This window comes from Phaseolus vulgaris, chromosome 1, assembly GCF_051622355.1.
Source record: "Phaseolus vulgaris cultivar YP4 chromosome 1, ASM5162235v1, whole genome shotgun sequence".
NCBI classification, from domain to species: domain Eukaryota; kingdom Viridiplantae; phylum Streptophyta; class Magnoliopsida; order Fabales; family Fabaceae; genus Phaseolus; species Phaseolus vulgaris.
In genome coordinates this window covers 9,579,734-9,597,788 of record NC_143498.1, presented here as the reverse complement: position 1 = coordinate 9,597,788, position 18,055 = coordinate 9,579,734, and the positions used below count along the sequence as shown (strand labels likewise).

The window sequence follows — 18,055 nt, the reverse complement described above, 5'->3', positions numbered from 1 at the left end:
TTATATTTTTCAATTTTTTTTATTGTTTTTTTTATATTTTTATTAATAATATTAGTAATATTTGTATTATTAATAATAAAAATAATAATAATAAGTATAATAAAAATCATAATATGACAAAAGAACTTGTGTGGTGTAGTGGTTAAAGGTTGTTTAGTCACTAAAAAGATTTGCCTTCGAATAAGACATTCAATCTCGTCTAACTACTAATACATTTGTAAGCAATTTTCGAATCAAAATTATGTTTCACCTTGTTTTCTCTTGCAGATAAAAGTAAATGAAAAAAAGGAACAAAGATGTTAAAACGAGTCAAAAAAAATGGACAAAAGTAATTTGGCAAAAAAGGTAGAAATATGTTACAGGAAATATCAAACATAATTCATTTATAACCATGCTAACTACATGAAATAATGATTGTAGAAATATGTTTGTTTATTGAAATAAACTGAAGTGGAACTACATGTTGTTCTGCCGTGAGCGTTGATCATCTTCCATTACCAATGTCAATTAATTCAAGTGCTCTCAAGCTATCATATCCAGTATTTTGTTGGGCACTACTACTATCACCATGCTCATGGGAGCTTTGTGCCTCATGAAGCAAGTATTGACCCTCCAAAAAGTTTTTGCTTGTATTGATCCAAGGGTGTTTCTCTGTAAGCTTTATTCCCTCTAATTCCATTGCCACTTCCTTCATGCTAGGCCTTTCCTCCCCTGTAAGTCTCAGGCACCTAGCAGCAAGAATAGCAACCTCCATAAGCTCTTGCTTGTTTTCTTCATCCAAAATACCCACCTGAAGAACATCAAATAAACGATCCTCTTTCAAGCTACATAGAAAGTGAACCGTGAGACTTCGTTTCTCTTCTGCCCTGTTAAAACAGAAAGGTTTCTCGCCTGTTAGCAGTTCTACAAGCACTACCCCAAAGCTATAGACATCACTCTTTTCAGTCAACTGGCTTGATTGCATGTACTCTGGGTCTAAATACCCAAAGGTTCCCTGCACAATTGTGGCTATTTCAGTTTGGTCAAGAGGAACCAATCTTGAAGCTCCAAAGTCAGACACTTTGGCAATGTAAGTTTCATCCAAGAGTATGTTTGCAGTCTTCACATCTCTATGGATGATGGGTATGGAAGCTGCTGAGTGTAGATATGACAGAGCTGCAGCTGTCTCTGTAGCTATTCTTAGACGCGTTTTCCAAGACACATTGACCACCTCTCCTTGTTTATGTAGATAATCAAAAAGGGTGCCATTGTTAACAAATTCATAAACTAGTAAGGGAACTTCTGTCTCTAGGCAACATCCCAAGAGTTTGACCACGTTCTTGTGATTAATTTGTGAGAGTATAATGACCTCATTAATGAATTGCTCCACCTGGCTCTGATCCACTATTTTTGACTTCTTAATAGCAACAACTTTGTTATTTGAGAGAAGTCCTTTGAAAACTGTACCATAACCTCCTTTACCTATGATTAAGCTCTCATCAAAATTGTTGGTGGCTTTCTTAAGTTGCTCTGCACTGAAAATTGTAGTGGACTGAGATGAGTCTTCCCTAGTGGAGAGTTGTTGTCTCAGAATGATGCCTCCATTCTGCTGAAAGAACTTCTCCTTTAATTTAAGGACTTTCCTTTTCTGGTATATCAAGTACAACCAAGAAACCCCTATAAACAGAGCAATTAATCCTACACCTGCACCTGTTACCAAAAGTATGAATATGAATAAAGTAATTATAAAATACGATAATAATACAACCCTATTTTTTTATAAAATATAATGGTTTGATATCCTTAAAAAATTACTTTATCATTCACTTTAATAATTTAATAATATATATATATATATTTTAAAAACAATTAAACTATTAATATATTGATTGTTAACTAAGTGTTTGCTTTATATTTTTTTATAACAAGTTTTTTTTAATGATGGAATGACGTGGATATAGCAGACTTAAAGGTTTTAAGTTGATTATGCAAATTGTCAAAAACTGACATGTAGAATTGTTTGTCAAAATCTTAAAATTAACTTTTAATTAATATTGAATTGTAGTGTAATAAACAATCAAGAGGGTATGAGTGTATTTACAATGTTATGCAAAGCATGAATACCATTATAAAACTTGGCATTAAAGGAAGTTCGGAGCACGTAACAATATTTAAGTTATTCTTTATATTTTAATACTAATTAAAACATATTTTGTGTTGTAGTATTTTATGGAGCTCAACAATTAAATTCAGAAGCAATGGACTATGTGAGGAATGCTTAGGCCACATACATCATTAGATTCTATAACTCCAGTTAATGAATAATATATAGATTTATATATAAGAGTAAATAGGAACATATATTCGTGGATGTGAATGATTTGATTGTTTTGAAAAATGTGTATGTGGTTATTTATAATATTATTGCATATCTGGACAAGATTTTTTAAATGAAAAGATTAATTAAGAGGAGGAAATGCATAAAACAAATTGAACTAAAAAAAATCATCATAACTGTAGTTTATGAATTACTATAGGCGCAGATTATGAACAAAATCGTTGCCTATAATGGTCCATAAATTGCGGTTTTGACTACAAACATAGTCTAAGAGAAAGACCATACAAGAAAAAGATATAGGCGCAATTACAATAATAATCGCTTATACCCTTCTCTAACCTATTAAACAATTATATTATATAAAAAAATATGTATTGATTATTAAAACAATTGTCGTCCACAGTAATAGACTATAATTCATCATCATAATTTATAAGTGAAAACTATAAATGACTTACTCATAAGTTAGTTTTAGTTATTGTAGAGTTATATTAGAAAATTAGATTGTGCTTGCTTGTGCAATTAAAATATTAGTGGCTTAAGGGAAGAAAAAGAAAACTGAAACGAAATTATAATTTGGTTACCAATGACGATCTTGATAAATGGATCAGCCTTCTGCTTTGGGTGGCATCCTCCGCCTTCTTTTGTCCCATTTCCGATTAGTCCGTCAGGACAGAAACATTCAAAAGAGCCAGAAGTTTCTATACAATGATCTTCACTATCGCAATTGTGTTGGTTACGTGCACACTCCGGAATGTCTATAAAGGCCACACAAATAATCAGTTCAAAAGCACGCCGTAAGAAACTCCCTAATTCATTTTCAATGAAAAAGGCTACATAGAAAGTGAACCGTGAGACTTCGTTTCTCTTCTGCCCTGTTAAAACAGAAAGGTTTCTCGCCTGTTAGCAGTTCTACAAGCACTACCCCAAAGCTATAGACATCACTCTTTTCAGTCAACTGGCTTGATTGCATGTACTCTGGGTCTAAATACCCAAAGGTTCCTTGCACAATTGTGGCTATTTCAGTTTGGTCAAGAGGAACCAATCTAGAAGCTCCAAAGTCAGACACTTTGGCAGTGTAAGTTTCATCCAAGAGTATATTTGCAGTCTTCACATCTCTGTGGATGATGGGTATGGAAGCTGCCGAGTGTAGATATGACAAAGCTGCAGCTGTCTCTGTAGCTATCCTTAGACGCGTTTTCCAAGACACATTAACCACCTCTCCTTGGTTATGTAGATAATCAAAAAGGGTACCATTGTTAACAAATTCATAAACCAGTAAGGGAACTTCTATCTCTAGACAACATCCCAAGAGTTTGACCACATTTCTATGATTAATTTGTGAGAGTATAATAACCTCATTAATGAATTGCTCCACCTGACTCTGATCCACTATTTTGGACTTCTTGATAGCAACAACTTTGTTATTTGAGAGAAGTCCTTTGAAAACTGTACCATAACCTCCTTTACCGATGATTAAGCTCTCATCAAAATTGTTGGTGGCTTTCTTAAGTTGCTCTGCACTGAAAATTGTAGCGGACTGAGATGAGTCTTCCCTAGTGGAGAGTTGTTGCCTCAGAATGATGCCTCCATTCTGCTGAAAGAACTTCTCCTTTAATTTGAGGACTTTCCTTTTCTGGTACATCAAGTATAGCCAAGAAACTCCTATAAACAGAGCAATTAATCCTACACCTGCATCTGTTACCAAAAATATAAATATGAATAAAGTAATTATAAAATACAATAATGATATTTTAACAATCCAACTTTTTTTTATAAAATATAATAGTTTGATATACTTAAACACTAAAACATTTTTTTTTATAAAAACTACCATGTGTTATGCAACATTATAAAACTTGACATCTTAGCTAAACTCACACCTTAAATTTTAACAATCATTTGTCATCATATGAAAAAAGTATTATGAAAAAAAAAGAAAAAAAATTCCAAGCAAATATGGGGACTATGCCAAAGCTCATAAAATAAAATATAAGAAAAACGATACTTAAGTAATCTATATCTATTAATAAAGAATTCTAAGAAGAGATTACATGGAACCTTTTTATATCAATGGAATTGTTTTCTATGAATAAAACTTAAGTTAGCAAGCTTGTCGGCACAAACATTGTCTTTACAAAAAAATATATTAATATTTTAAGTAAAAACAATTAAACTATTAAATATTGATTGTTAAATAAGTGTTTCTTTTGTAATTCATTTTTATATAATCACACAACTTATTTTATTAATTTTGTATTGAATAACCATTTTGTTAAGAGAACAGAATGATAACTATCTTTTAATATTAGAATATCTAATAAAAATATAAATTAAATTATTGAATAAAAAATGAACAAAATAAGTTATGGGAAAGTAATATTAAAAAATTAGATTGTGAAAATATCACCAAGGCTTGTGCAATTGAAATATTAGTGGCTTAAGGGAAGAAAAAGAAAACTGAAACGAAATTATAATTTGGTTACCAATGACGATCTTGATAAATGGATCAGCCTTCTGCTTTGGGTGGCATCCTCCGCCTTCTTTTGTCCCATTTCCGATTAGTCCGTCAGGACAGAAACATTCAAAAGAGCCAGAAGTTTCTATACAATGATCTTCACTATCGCAATTGTGTTTATTCCTTGTACACTCCGGAAAGTCTACAAAGGCCACATAAATGACCAGTTCAAAAGCACGCCGTAAGAAACTCCCTAATCCATTTTCTAGGAAAAAAATTGCTTAAACTAATGAGTACCTTTCGTTTGATTCTAATTATAATATAACTTATTATGTCATTCATGAAATCACTAAAGAGACTTATAAGTCAACCCGTCATGCTATATATATTTCAATGGCCAGCTGTTTGAGCACACTGAGGTGACGTGACCATCTTTATTGTATTAAAAATTAGCATATTCAAAATGAGTCATTTGGGTTGATTAGGATAGGTTGAGAAAAAATTGTAAGTTAATTTTAGTTCAGAAAACGTCTTAAATTTGTCTGAATGTAGAATCAATGTTATCATAATGAACTGATAAATGAATGAATTACCTTGGCAACCATGGAGAAGGTATGGGTTTCCCTCAAAGCCTGGATTACATTTGCATCGGTAACCATATTCATTGGGCGAGTTCTCACAGGAGCTATTAGCACTCTTGCATGCATAATCTGCTGTATGCATAGAAGCGTCGCACGTGTCGTTTCCTACAATCCAATCCATGACCATGGGTGCCATAGTGAAGTTGATGCCCTTCAAATGATCGACGGAGAAACTGTAGTTGCCATTTTTTACCACAAAGGAGTATCCACACTTGTTGAAATCGGAAGTGGAATTGAAATTGTTGAAGCTGTATGCTCGCAAGCTAATATTCTTCATCCCAGGAGGAATGTCGACCTGGCAACACCCTATGCCCGGACAGTTTCCGCTTCTCTGCATGCTTTCAACGCTCTCTAAGCTGTCGCATCTCGTCAAGCACCCCGTTGAAGATGTTGTACCGTTGCGAAAACTGTTGAGATAGCCGTAAGTGTCGCACCCTACGCTTACGAACTTGTTGTCTTCACTAGAAATTGTGAAAGCCGGTGATCTGAGACTGGGGCGGTTACCTTGCGATTCGTTTTTGCAAACCTTGGAGATGAACATGAGCATGTCTATTTTACCAGCGAGGCTTATGTTAATAATTTGGGCGTTACCTTGGCCGCGATATAAGGTTGAGTTTCTGCATGTAAGCTCCAATTCTTTCTCCTGAAAACAGTTATGACCGGTGACCGATGAATTGCCGATGCCAAATGGATACGGAATTGATGAAACACTTCCGCAGGAGTCCTGGCAGCCGGGCAGGGCTTGGCTGGCTGCTGCTAAAGCCATCAGTAACAGCACGGTCAGTCTGGTCAGATGCTTTTGCGTCTCCTTAATTCTCATTCTTGTTATATATGTGCTCAATACCACTTTCGATTCTATTTATAGCTAAGAGAGGAATATAGATTGACCGGGCCAGCTCTTTCATAGAGTTACGGCTATAATAATTTCAAAATAAAAAATTTGTCTTACATTATAAAAAACATAACACTAATTAACCTAAATTAAAAATAAAAATTTAGGAAAGAATGAGTTTTTACATGGATTTTAAATACAAGTGGAGAAAATTTACGAAAATAATGCATTGGTTTGATATTACTGAAAGAAACCTATTTTAAGTTGTCTTTTATAAATATAAGTTCAACCTCATATTTGATTATCTAATTGAAGTCTTGTTTTCCCACAACGACTTTCATGTTGATGGTATACAAACACGACTTTGTTTAATTTAATTATCTGATTTTTAAAAAAAATTATAAATAAAGACATGACACGATTAAAATGAAGTTAGGGTTGAAGCTGAAGTTATGCAGGGAGGAAAACCTTCTATTATGGAACTTTAGCTAAAGTCATGCCAGGAAGTCTCGAGTTTAGTGTTGTTGGTATTTATGAGGGTAACACGACTTGCTTCATTATTGTTTGTATTTTTTTCTTTTAAATGATGAAGTTTGGAAGTGCATGTGTTTATATAAATGTTTTCTGATTAACTTTAACATATGAAAGTTAAATTGTTTATTTTATGTATTTATATATATATATTTTTTTTATTACTTTGTTGGAGATCTCACATCGATTAGAGATGAGGACAATTGATTATATATAAGTGGGTGCAAACCTCACCTCATGAGTCGGTTTTATGGGGTTGAGTTAGGCTTAAAGTTCACTTTGTAATATGGTATCAAAGCTATTTTTATAAAAAGTATGGGTTTCCTCCTGGCTACAAATTCACCAATTGGACATTCCAAACCAATAATATAATTACTTTTTTTTATCAGCAATGAATTAATAGAATAAAAATCAACAAAGCAAATCAAGATTAAGTGACACACCACTTAACTCAAGAATCTTAAACTATTTAAATAGCCCCTACCCAAACAAAATTGGTTTTGCAAAAAACAGCAAACCAAAAACTTGATGGCTATCTAGCCACTAGAATTTTAACAATCTAAAAACTTGAAATCTAGCTAGCTCCCTACCCATTGCAGCAATACCAAACCTTGTGCACTACATTTTATTGTCAAAGTGAGGCACGACCTCTGCTGCTAGTCTACTTCCAAAAGCTACAAAAATCTTCGCACATCCTCATCTTTTAAGCACCAATAGCTGGTCAACTAACCACACAAAACGTGCAAGAAACTGCATAACGTTGACCAGCATTGACAATATTTGGACATGGGCTTATAGGTCAGATTTTTGCCTAGCAGAACATTCATCATATCTTTCAACCATAAACAAGCTTTGAATCGCCTTTGCCGTGACTTCAGTTGGATCTGCAAACAACTAACTACTAGCTCTCTAAGAGCATTAGTAGCACTAATCTCAGAAACATCACGACAACAAAACTAAAAAAGTTTACAGCTGTAATTTACGAGACTTCTTCCTATTAAAACAAACCCCTCCTTCTTCATCTTCTCTTCCGGATAGATTTCATACATTCTGTAGGATTTATGCACCAGCGGGTGTATGTAAATTCAGTTAGATTCTCTTTGCTGGTAAGCCACGTCCACGTCTTTAGTTGAGCCAAAGTGAAGATTTCAACCCTAAATCCCAAACCAATAATATGATTACTACTGACACTTTTTTTGAGTTTTTTCCTAAAGAATAGGATGTAAAGGGGATTCAACTTACATCACAGCAGTGCCAATTCCTGACCAACATTTTGCGTTAGCAAAACCTTGAGGATCCTATCCCTCACACTCAAATTAATCAAGTCGGCACCTTCTCTGCGGATGAAATCCCCAATACTAAGCAATCTTCAACAAGTAAGTTTCTCTCTTCACTGTCTGCTATAAAAGAATCTTGGATTATTGATTATGGTGTCACGGTCATGTTTACCACAATTTGAACGTTTTTACTACTTATACTACAATTAAACATGTCTTAATTAGTCTTAAAAAGGGCCAAACTAACAAAGTCCAATAACTTAAAAAAAAAACTAAATATGTTAACATACTTTGTGTTTATTTTATTGTTTTGATTATTTATGTATTTATAAAAAATAAGAGGTAAGTTAGGAATTGAAATTAAAATTAAAATTGATAATTAGTACTATTACAATAGGGAAATAATTTATTTATGAGAGATCGTGCCATAAGGTACTCTTCTTTTTTGTCGTCTACGTCTTCTTTGAGGGTTATGTTTGGTAGATGCGTGAGGAAGTGAAGTTGAATTTTTAGTATTGTCTTTGTCTTTGTCGTTTTGACCATAACCATCAAGTCCTTGTGAGAGCATTGTAAGCTAATAATAGTCCATGAATGATACAAGATTGTTGCAAATGGAGGTGTCCATGTGAAAGTTGCAAAGATAGTTGATAACTAGAAAAAAGATACAGTAGAGAAGGAAAAGTGTTGTATATGGATGGAACTCGTTAATAGAGAGAGTGAGAAGACATGTGGTGATGATAATCCATGTATTCAAACATTAGATGTTGTTAAAGATTGGACTAACCAAATGATTAATCATATACATTATTAGAAAATCATCAAATTAAAACAAAAATGATTAATTGATATATTGACTAAATTAGATACTATTTTAAAAATTAAAAAAATTGTTAATATTTAAATTAATTTATATTATTAATAAATAATTTTTAAATTAATATCTATTAATTACCAAGATAACTATTAATTATGTTAAAATTTTAGTAACTAATTACAACGTGAACAAATATTAGTTATAAAAACAATATGGAAGTGAAATGCAGCCTCACTTTATTAAGGTTTTATAAAGTTTAATGAATTCTTCACCATAGTTGTGGCAGAGCAAGTTTCTATTACTTTTTATTATTTTCAAATTTACACATGGCGTAAACGTGGATGAAGAATAAATAAAAGTGAGAAGAAACATAATAGCCAAAGAATGAAACCTGGTCCAAAGGTAAAAAATACAAAACTAATAAAACTTAAGTTGAATTCAAGAAATTGTAGACATGAAAACATAAAAAAAAAAGACAAAATTCCCATCCATATGCTTTAAAAGTACCCAGAGACTTGGCATTCATATGGTTTATCAGAATATATACTTTGACATGTCAACACATGACAGTTAAAACATCACACACATGTTCATCTTTCCATGATAAATTCTTTTATATGATTATTTTAATTGGAAATTGACATGTTGATACACTGCATATATTATAAATCTATTTGATTAATTCTTTTTGACTTGTTCTGATCTTTGACAAAGGATACATATGTATCCATTAGGTTCATATTTATAACTAATACTGTACCTTTTAACATAAGATTATCATGTAGATGGCTGAAAAAAAATATTGATGTATCCACTGGGTTACCAAATAATTAAATATTTCCATTATTATTGTTTTATATTATTGTATGACAATTTTTTATTATTAACAATTTAAATATGTTTAATTTTACATCTGTTAATTCTTGGCAGAGACTTAACCGCTTAGTCAATATTCGTCATTTTTCTTATCATGATATATGTTTTTGATGAAAACATAATAGTTAAACTTGGATACATATTTTATTTTAGTTGAATTTTAAATTTCAGTCCTGTTTAAATTAATTTCCACTAACTTTAAAGCAAATGAATAGGTCCTTATCAAGTTACATGTCTGGAGGAGAATTGATAGTTAGGAAGAGAAAAGAAGGAAGAGAAAAGAATAGAGAAATTCACTAATGACAAAACACTTTTACAACAGTTAAAAGAGTTAAAACATACGATTTTTATGTCGATTTTATATTCGTCATACATACATGCAACATGTAGGAACTAATTGAAGAGAATAATAGAATGCAAAATGTTGTAGAAACTAATCGAATGTAATTGCATAAAGAGAGAACATATTCCATACAAGATGCAATGTTTTAGAAAACATATGTTCCCTCGTTGTGGATAGTGGATCCAGTTGTAATTGTTGTAGTGCTAGAATGGTGGAAAAGCTTAATCTACAAGTAGTTCCTCACCCAAAACCTTACAAACTACAATGGCTTAATGAAAATGGGGAACTAAGTGTAGACAAGCAAGTGGAAATCAAGTTTTCCATAGGGAACTACAAAGACAAAGTTTTATGTGATGTAGTGCCTATGGAAGCTTGCCACATCTTATTAGGGAGACCATGGCAATTTGACAAGAAAACCTTGCATGATGGTCTCAATAACGAGATTTCCTTCACCCACAAGCATAAGAAATTTGTACTTAGTCCTTTACCACATTCTCAAGTGGTGAAAGACCAAATACAAATGAAACATAAGAGGGATGAGGAAAATAAAAAAAAAAGAGCGCTAGAAAAAGATAAAATCCTTAAGGATAGGAAGGCGTGGGAGAAGAGTGTTCCTTCCCACAAGGATGCTCAACAAGAAAAGCCTTTTGAAAACGTTTTGGAAAATTTGCTTCTTGTTGAACAACCAAGCCTAGTCTTTTGTAAAGGAACACTTACATGCACTGCCACAAGTAGTGAACTCATGAATCTACCTCCTCCAATAGAAAAACTTTTAAGTGAATTTGAAGATATATTCTCTAATGAGGGACCCATTGGACTCCCTCCCATTAGAGGTATAGAACATCAAATTGACTTCATTCCGGGGGCAAGCCTACCAAATAGGCCCGCTTATAGAACAAACCCCGAGGAAACCAAGGAGATAGAATCACAAGTTCAAGACTTGTTGGAGAAGGGTTGGGTTCAAAAGAGCCTAAGCCCTTGTGTTGTACCTGTCTTGTTGGTGCCCAAAAAGGATGGAAAATGGCACATGTGTTGTGATTGTCGAGCAATCAACAACATCACCATCAAGTATAGGCATCCAATCCCAAGGCTTGATGAATTACACGGGTCAACCATATTCTCCAAAATTGACCTTAAAAGTGGATATCACCAAATTCGAATCAAAGAGGGTGATGAGTGAAAAACCGCTTTTAAGACCAAATTTGGATTATATGAGTGGTTGGTGATGCCCTTTGGGCTCACTAATGCCCCTAGTACATTCATGAGGCTCATGAATCATACCTTGAGAGATTGCATAGGTAAATATGTAGTAGTTTATTTTGATGATATCCTAGTGTATAGTAAAACCCTAGAAGACCATCTAAGTCACCTTAGGGAAGTTCTTCTAGTGCTTAGGAAAAATAGTCTTTTTCCAATAGGGATAAGTGCACCTTTTGTGTAGATAGTGTAGTTTTCTTAGGTTTCATAGTCAACAAAAGGGGGGTGCATGTTGACCCCGAGAAAATCAAAGTCATCCGAGAGTGGCCCACTCCACAAAATGTATGTGATGTAAGGAGTTTTCATGGGTTAGCTAGCTTCTATAGAAGGTTTGTGCCTAATTTTTCAAGTCTAGCTTCTCCTTTGAATGAACTTGTAAAAAAAGATGTTGCATTTTGTTGGAATGATAAGAATGAGCAAGCCTTCCAAAGGCTAAAAGCTCAACTCACCAATGCACCAATTCTAGCTCTTCCAAATTTTTCCAAAACTTTTGAGATAGAATGTGATGCATCGGGAGTAGGCATAGGTGCGGTATTGTTACAAGGTGGACACCCCATTGCATATTTTAGTGAAAAACTCCATGGTGCCACCCTCAACTATCTCACCTATGATAAAGAGTTCTATGCTCTTGTGCGAGCCCTAAAGACTTGGGAACACTACCTTGTGTCCAAAGAATTTGTCATCCATAGTGATCACGAGTCTTTAAAATATTTAAAGGGCCAACACAAGCTCAACAAGAGACATGCTAAATGGATGGAGTTTCTTGAACAATTTCCTTATGTAATCAAATACAAGAAAGGAAGCACCAATATAGTGGCCGATGCTCTTTCAAGGCGGCATACACTCTTTTCAAAATTGGGTGCCCAAATTCTTGGATTTGATCACATAAGAGAGCTTTACCAAGAGGATCAAGAACTTTCATCCATCTATGCCCAATGTCAACATAAAGCGCAAGGAGGTTACTATGTGTCCGAGGGATATCTTTTTAAAGAGGGAAAACTTTGCATTCCCCAAGGCACACATAGGAAACTCCTTGTCAAGGAATCACATGAGGGGGGACTCATGGGCCATTTTGGAGTTGATAAGACTCTAGACCTTTTGAAAGCAAAATTTTGTTGGCCACTCATGAGGAAAGATGTCCAAAGACATTGTTCTAGATGCATATCATGTTTAAAAGCAAAGTCTAGAACAATGCCTCATGGACTCTACACCCCTTTGCCGATAGCAAATGCTCCTTGGGAAGACATTAGCATGGATTTCATTTTAGGACTCCCTAGGACTGCAAGAGGCCATGACTCTATCTTTGTGGTAGTGGACCGATTTAGCAAAATGTCCCATTTTATTCCTTGCCACAAGGTAGATGATGCTCAAAATATTTCTAGAATCTTCTTTAGAGAAGTGGTGAGACTTCATGGTCTCCCTAGAAGTATAGTATCCGATAGAGATCCCAAGTTTATAAGCCACTTTTGGAAAACTCTATGGGGCAAACTTGGAACAAGACTACAATTTTTAACTTCTTGTCATCCTCAAACGGATGGCCAAACCGAAGTAGTCAATGGATCTCTTGGGACTATGCTTAGGGCTATCGTGAAGGCAACCATAAATCTTGGGATGAGTATCTTCCCCACATTGAGTTTGCTTACAATCGAGTAGTCCACAAGACTACTAATGCTTCTCCTTTTGAAGTAGTATATGGTTTTAATCCTCTCACCCCTATGGATTTGTTGCCTCTTCCTAATCCACAAGAATTTGTGCATAAGGAAGGAGTAATCAAAGCCGACTTTGTGAAGAAAATGCATGAGAAGACTAAACTCCAAATACAACAACAAAATGAGAAGTACACAAAATACAACAATAAAGGGAAGAACGAAATAATTTTTGAGGAAGGAGACTTAGTTTGGCTTCACCTTCACAAAGATAGATTTCCAACTCAAAGGTCCAAACTAAGTCCCCGAGGTGATGGACCCTTTCAAGTCCTCAAGCGAGTCAATAACAATGCATACAAATTGGACCTACCTCTTGAATATGGAGTACATGACACTTTTAATGTAATTGACCTTTCTCCATTTGTAGGTACCAATGACGACGAGGATGAGCTGGATTTGAGGACAAATCCTTTCCAAGGGGGAGAGGATGATGGAGGAGGGCCAAGCTCACCTCACCATGGAAGTCAAGACCCAAGACTAGACCGTCTAGAACCATGTGAGGAGCGTCTAGACTCAAGAGGGGAGCGTCTAGCACAAGAGGAGGGGCGGCTACACAAGGAGCGTCTAGGAGGAAGCCTAGACCGTTTAGGACCTATCACTAGGTCCATGGCCAAGCATATTCACGCACAAATGGGTCAAGCCACGGATTGGAGGGAGAAGACCTTGTACATGCTACATGGAGGCCCATTAGGGGTGGCTTAGTAATTAGTGTAGTGTTAGAAAGCATAAACTTGTCTTATATGTGATTTACCCTAGATTTTGTGCACATTCTAGAACATTGTCTCACATGGCCGGCCATGTGGTCCATGTGCCATGTGCCTTCACATTTCCATTTCATTTTGCTTACATTTCATGTGAAATTAGCTTAACTTTCACGGCCTCCTTAGCCTATAAAAGGAGATGCCTAGCTCTTGTATTTTGAAGATTAATGAGAGTAATGTTATGCTGCCAACATTGTGCCATACATTGCTTTTCCCTAGTTTCTAGGACCTAATCTTCATCTTCATCACCTACCATAGGGCTGGCTGAACCTCCCTCTTTCCATACACATCATGCACCTTCAAGATCACCATAGCTCCTAGGAGGATCTTGCACATTTCAATCCATAGCTTCCGCACCCTTGATCATAAATCCGAGAAGAGCTCCATGATTTTGCCATCACTTTGTCAATGCATATTTAAGATTGGGAAACACAAAAGGGGATATTAATGTAAATCCAAACAAAAATACCACACTTGTCTTTACTTTCCTTTAACAAAAGTGTAAGTTTTCTATTTCTCAAAATTTATTTGTTCTTCAATACGAGTAAATAGACTTGCATTTCAATCTCATGTAACTACTAACACATTTGTAAGCAATTTTCGAATCAAAATTACGTTTCACCTTGTTTTCTCTTGCAAATAAAAGTAAATAAAAAAAAAGGAACAAAGATGTTAAAACGAGTCAACAAAATGGGCAAATGTAATTTGGAAAAAGGTAGAAATATGTTATAGGAAATATCAAACATTATTCATTTATAACCATGGTAACTACATGAAATAATGATTGTAGAAATATGTTTGTTTATTGAAGTAAACTGAAGTGGAATTGCATGTTGTGTTGTGAGCGTTGATCATCTTCCATTACCAAAGTCAATTAATTCAAGTGCTCTCAAGCTATCATATCCAGTATTTTGTTGGGCACTACTACTATCACCATGTTCATGAGAGCTTTGTGCCTCATGAAGCAAGTATTGACCCTCCTCAAAGTTTTTGCCTGTATTGATCCAAGGGTGTTTCTCTGTAAGCTTTATTCCCTCTAATTCCATTGCCACTTCCTTCATGCTAGGCCTTTCCTCCCCTGTAAGTCTCAGGCACCTAGCAGCAAGAATAGCAACCTCCATAAGCTCCTGCTTGTTTTCTTCATCCAAAATACCCACCTGAAGAACATCAAATAGACGATCCTCTTTCAAGCTACATAGAAAGTGAATCGTAAGACTTCGTTTCTCTTCTCCCCTGTCAAAACAGAACGGTTTCTCCCCTGTTAGCAGTTCTACAAGCACTACCCCAAAGCTATAGACATCACTCTTTTCAGTCAACTGACTTGATTGCATGTACTCTGGGTCTAAATACCCAAAGGTTCCTTGCACAATTGTGGCTATTTCAGTTTGGTCAAGAGGAACCAATCTTGAAGCTCCAAAGTCAGATACTTTGGCAGTGTAAGTTTCATCTAAGAGTATGTTTGCAGTCTTCACATCTCTATGGATGATGGGTATGGAAGCTGCCGAGTGTAGATATGACAGAGCTGCAGCTGTCTCTGTAGCTATCCTTAGACGCGTTTTCCAAGACACATTGACCACCTCTCCTTGTTTATGTAGATAATCAAAAAGGGTGCCATTGTTAACAAATTCATAAACTAGTAAGGGAACTTCTGTCTCTAGACAACATCCCAAGAGTTTGACCACATTTCTGTGATTAATTTGTGAGAGTATAATGACCTCATTAATGAATTGCTCCACCTGGCTCTGATCCACTATTTTGGACTTTTTGATAGCAACAACTTTATTATTTGATAGAAGTCCTTTGAAAACTGTACCGTAACCTCCTTTACCTACGATTAAGCTCTCATCAAAATTGTTGGTGGCTTTCTTAAGTTGCTCTGCACTAAAAATTGTAGTGGACTGAGATGAGTCTTCCCTAGTGGAGAGTTGTTGTCTCAGAATGATACCTCCATTTTGCTGAAAGAACTTCTCCTTTAATTTGAAAACTTTCCTTTTCTGGTACATCAAGTATAGCCAAGAAACCCCTATAAATAGAGCAATTAATCCTACACATGCACCTGTTACAAAAATATAAATATGAATGAAATAATTATAAAATAGGATAATGATATTTTAACAATCCAATTATTTTATAAAATATAAGAGTTTGATATCCTTAAAAATTAAAATTATTACTTTATCATTCACTTTAATAATTTTATAATATATAATAATATTTTAAGTAAAAACCATTAAACTATTTTATATTTATTGTTAAATAAGTGTTTCTTTTTAATCGTACAACTTATTTTATTAATTTTATATTGAATAACCATTTTTTTTAATACAACAAAATGATAAGTGTCTTTTAATATTAGAATATTTGATCAAAATATAAATTAAGTTATTGACTAACAAAATGAGTTATCGGAGAGTTTATTAAAAAATTAGATTGTGGAAAGATCAGTAGGCTTGTGCAATTAAAATATTAGTGGCTTAAGGGAAGAAAAAGAAAACTGAAACGAAAATATAATTTGGTTACCAATGACGATCTTGATAAATGGATCAGCCTTCTGCTTTGGGTGGCATCCTCCGCCTTCTTTTGTCCCATTTCCGATTAGTCCGTCAGGACAGAAACATTCAAAAGAGCCAGAAGTTTCTATACAATGATCTTCACTATCGCAATTGTGTTGGTTACGTGCACACTCCGGAATGTCTATAAAGGCCACACAAATAATCAGTTCAAAAGCACGCCGTAAGAAACTCCCTAATTCATTTTCAATGAAAAAGGCTGCTTAAACTAATAAATATCTTTCGTTAGATTGTAATTATAATATAACTTATTATGTCATTCATGAAATCTCTAAAGAGACCTATAAGTCAACCCATCATGCTATATATATTTCAATGGCCGGCTGTTTGAACACCGTGACGTGACGTGACCATGCTTTATAGTATTAAAAATTAGCATATCGGAATGAATCATTTGGGTTGATTAGGATAGGTGTAGAAAAATTTGAAGTTAATTTTAATCCAGAAAGTTTCTTCTTAAATTTGTCAGAATATAGAATTAATGTTGGCAGAATTAACTGATAAAAAGAATGAATTACCTTGGCAACCATGGAGAAGGTATGCGTTTCCGTCAAAGCCTGGATTACATTTGCATCGGTAACCATATTCATAGGGCGAGTCATCACAATAGCTATTAGCACTCTTGCATGCATAACCTGCTCTATGCATGGAAGCGTCGCACGTGCCGTTTCCTACACTCCAATCGATGACCGTGAGTGACTGATTGAACGGCATGCTTTTAAAATGATCGAGGGAGAAAGTGTAGTTGCCATTTTTGACCACAAAGGAGAAGCCGCACTGGTTGAAATCGGAAGTGGAGTTGAAATTGTTGAAGCTGTATGCTTGCAAGCTAATATTCTTCATCCCAGGAGGAATGTCGACCTGGCAACACCCTATGCCCGTACAGTTTCCGCTTCTCTGCATGCTTTCAACGCTGTCTAAGCTGTTGCATCTGGTCAAGCACCCCGTTGAAGATTCTGTGCCGTTGTGGAAACTGTTGAGATAGCCGTAAGTGTCGCAGCCTACGCTTACGAACTTGTTGTCCTCACTAGAAATTGTGAAAGCCGGTGTTCTGAGATAACTTTCGGTACGATATGTTTCTACTCCACCAAACAAATCGTTTTTGCAAACCCTGGCGATGAAGGTGAGCACGTCCATTTTACCGGCGAGGCTTATGTTGAGAATTTGGACGTTACCCTGAAATAAGGCTGAGTCTGTGCATGTAAGCTCCAATGGTTCCTCAAGAAAACAGTTTTTTTTATCGATGGATGAATGGCCGATGCCAAACGGATACGGAATTGAAACATTTCCGCAGGAGTCCGGGCAGCCGGGCAGGGCTTGGCTGGCTGCTGCTAAAGCCATCAGTAATAACACGGTCAGTCTGATCAATTGCTTTTGCGTGTCCTTTAATCTCATTGTTGCCATATGTGCATATGTGCTTAGTACTATTTCTATCCAATTTATAGGTAATAGAGGAATTTAGATTGACCGCGCAGCTCTTAGACTAAACTAATACCGCACTGCTATAGTCATTTGAAAAGAAAAAATTAAATAAAATTTTCTTAAATTATAAAGACATAAAATTAATTTATCCTAAATTAAAAAAAAAAATAGGAAAGAATGAGTCTTCACGTGAATTACGAATATACGACAAAAATTTACGAAATTGGTGCTTTCTTTTTCTCGATATCAG

General features: G+C 35.0%; 2 protein-coding genes across 4 annotated transcripts; both read right to left on the bottom strand.

The window, feature by feature from the left end:
• Nucleotides 1-360: 360 nt before the first annotated feature.
• Nucleotides 361-6,239, bottom strand: LOC137813469 (putative wall-associated receptor kinase-like 16). Of its 3 annotated transcripts, none has more exons than XM_090299960.1 (3): nt 5,369-6,239; nt 4,804-4,977; nt 361-1,689 (listed from the first exon to the last, which is right to left on the bottom strand). In XM_090299960.1, the coding sequence occupies exons 1-3, from the start codon at nt 6,234-6,236 to the stop codon at nt 485-487; spliced, it is 2,247 nt and encodes a 748-aa protein (XP_090156086.1). In that variant the 5' UTR covers nt 6,237-6,239; the 3' UTR covers nt 361-484. The 3 variants fall into 3 exon arrangements, with proteins under 3 accessions (XP_090156086.1, XP_068471843.2, XP_068471842.2); XM_068615742.2 differs by lacking the exon at nt 4,804-4,977 and adding an exon at nt 2,902-3,075 and having other exon boundaries at nt 5,369-6,236; XM_068615741.2 differs by lacking the exon at nt 361-1,689 and adding an exon at nt 3,123-4,015 and having other exon boundaries at nt 5,369-6,236.
• An 8,300-nt stretch (nt 6,240-14,539) lies between these two features.
• On the bottom strand, nt 14,540-17,967 carry LOC137813468 (putative wall-associated receptor kinase-like 16). The gene is made up of 3 exons (XM_068615740.2): nt 16,902-17,967; nt 16,334-16,507; nt 14,540-15,869 (listed from the first exon to the last, which is right to left on the bottom strand). Exons 1-3 carry the CDS (start codon nt 17,785-17,787, stop codon nt 14,665-14,667), a joined length of 2,265 nt encoding a protein of 754 aa, XP_068471841.1. The 5' UTR covers nt 17,788-17,967; the 3' UTR covers nt 14,540-14,664.
• Between the last annotated feature and the right edge of the window lie 88 nt (nt 17,968-18,055).

What these genes read in the sequence shown, in the direction of transcription:
- LOC137813468 (XM_068615740.2), bottom strand. Translation starts at nt 17,787, where the DNA reads ATGGCAACAATGAGATTAAAGGACACGCAAAAGCAATTGATCAGACTG. An exon ending in CCTTCTCCATGGTTGCCAAG is followed by an intron (nt 16,508 to 16,901) that starts GTAATTCATTCT and finishes TGGCCTTTATAG; the next exon opens with ACATTCCGGAGTGTGCACGT. An exon ending in ATTTATCAAGATCGTCATTG is followed by an intron (nt 15,870 to 16,333) that starts GTAACCAAATTA and finishes TTTTTGTAACAG; the next exon opens with GTGCATGTGTAGGATTAATT.
- LOC137813469 (XM_090299960.1), bottom strand. Translation starts at nt 6,236, where the DNA reads ATGAGAATTAAGGAGACGCAAAAGCATCTGACCAGACTGACCGTGCTG. An exon ending in CCTTCTCCATGGTTGCCAAG is followed by an intron (nt 4,978 to 5,368) that starts GTAATTCATTCA and finishes TGGCCTTTGTAG; the next exon opens with ACTTTCCGGAGTGTACAAGG. An exon ending in ATTTATCAAGATCGTCATTG is followed by an intron (nt 1,690 to 4,803) that starts GTAACCAAATTA and finishes TTTTGGTAACAG; the next exon opens with GTGCAGGTGTAGGATTAATT.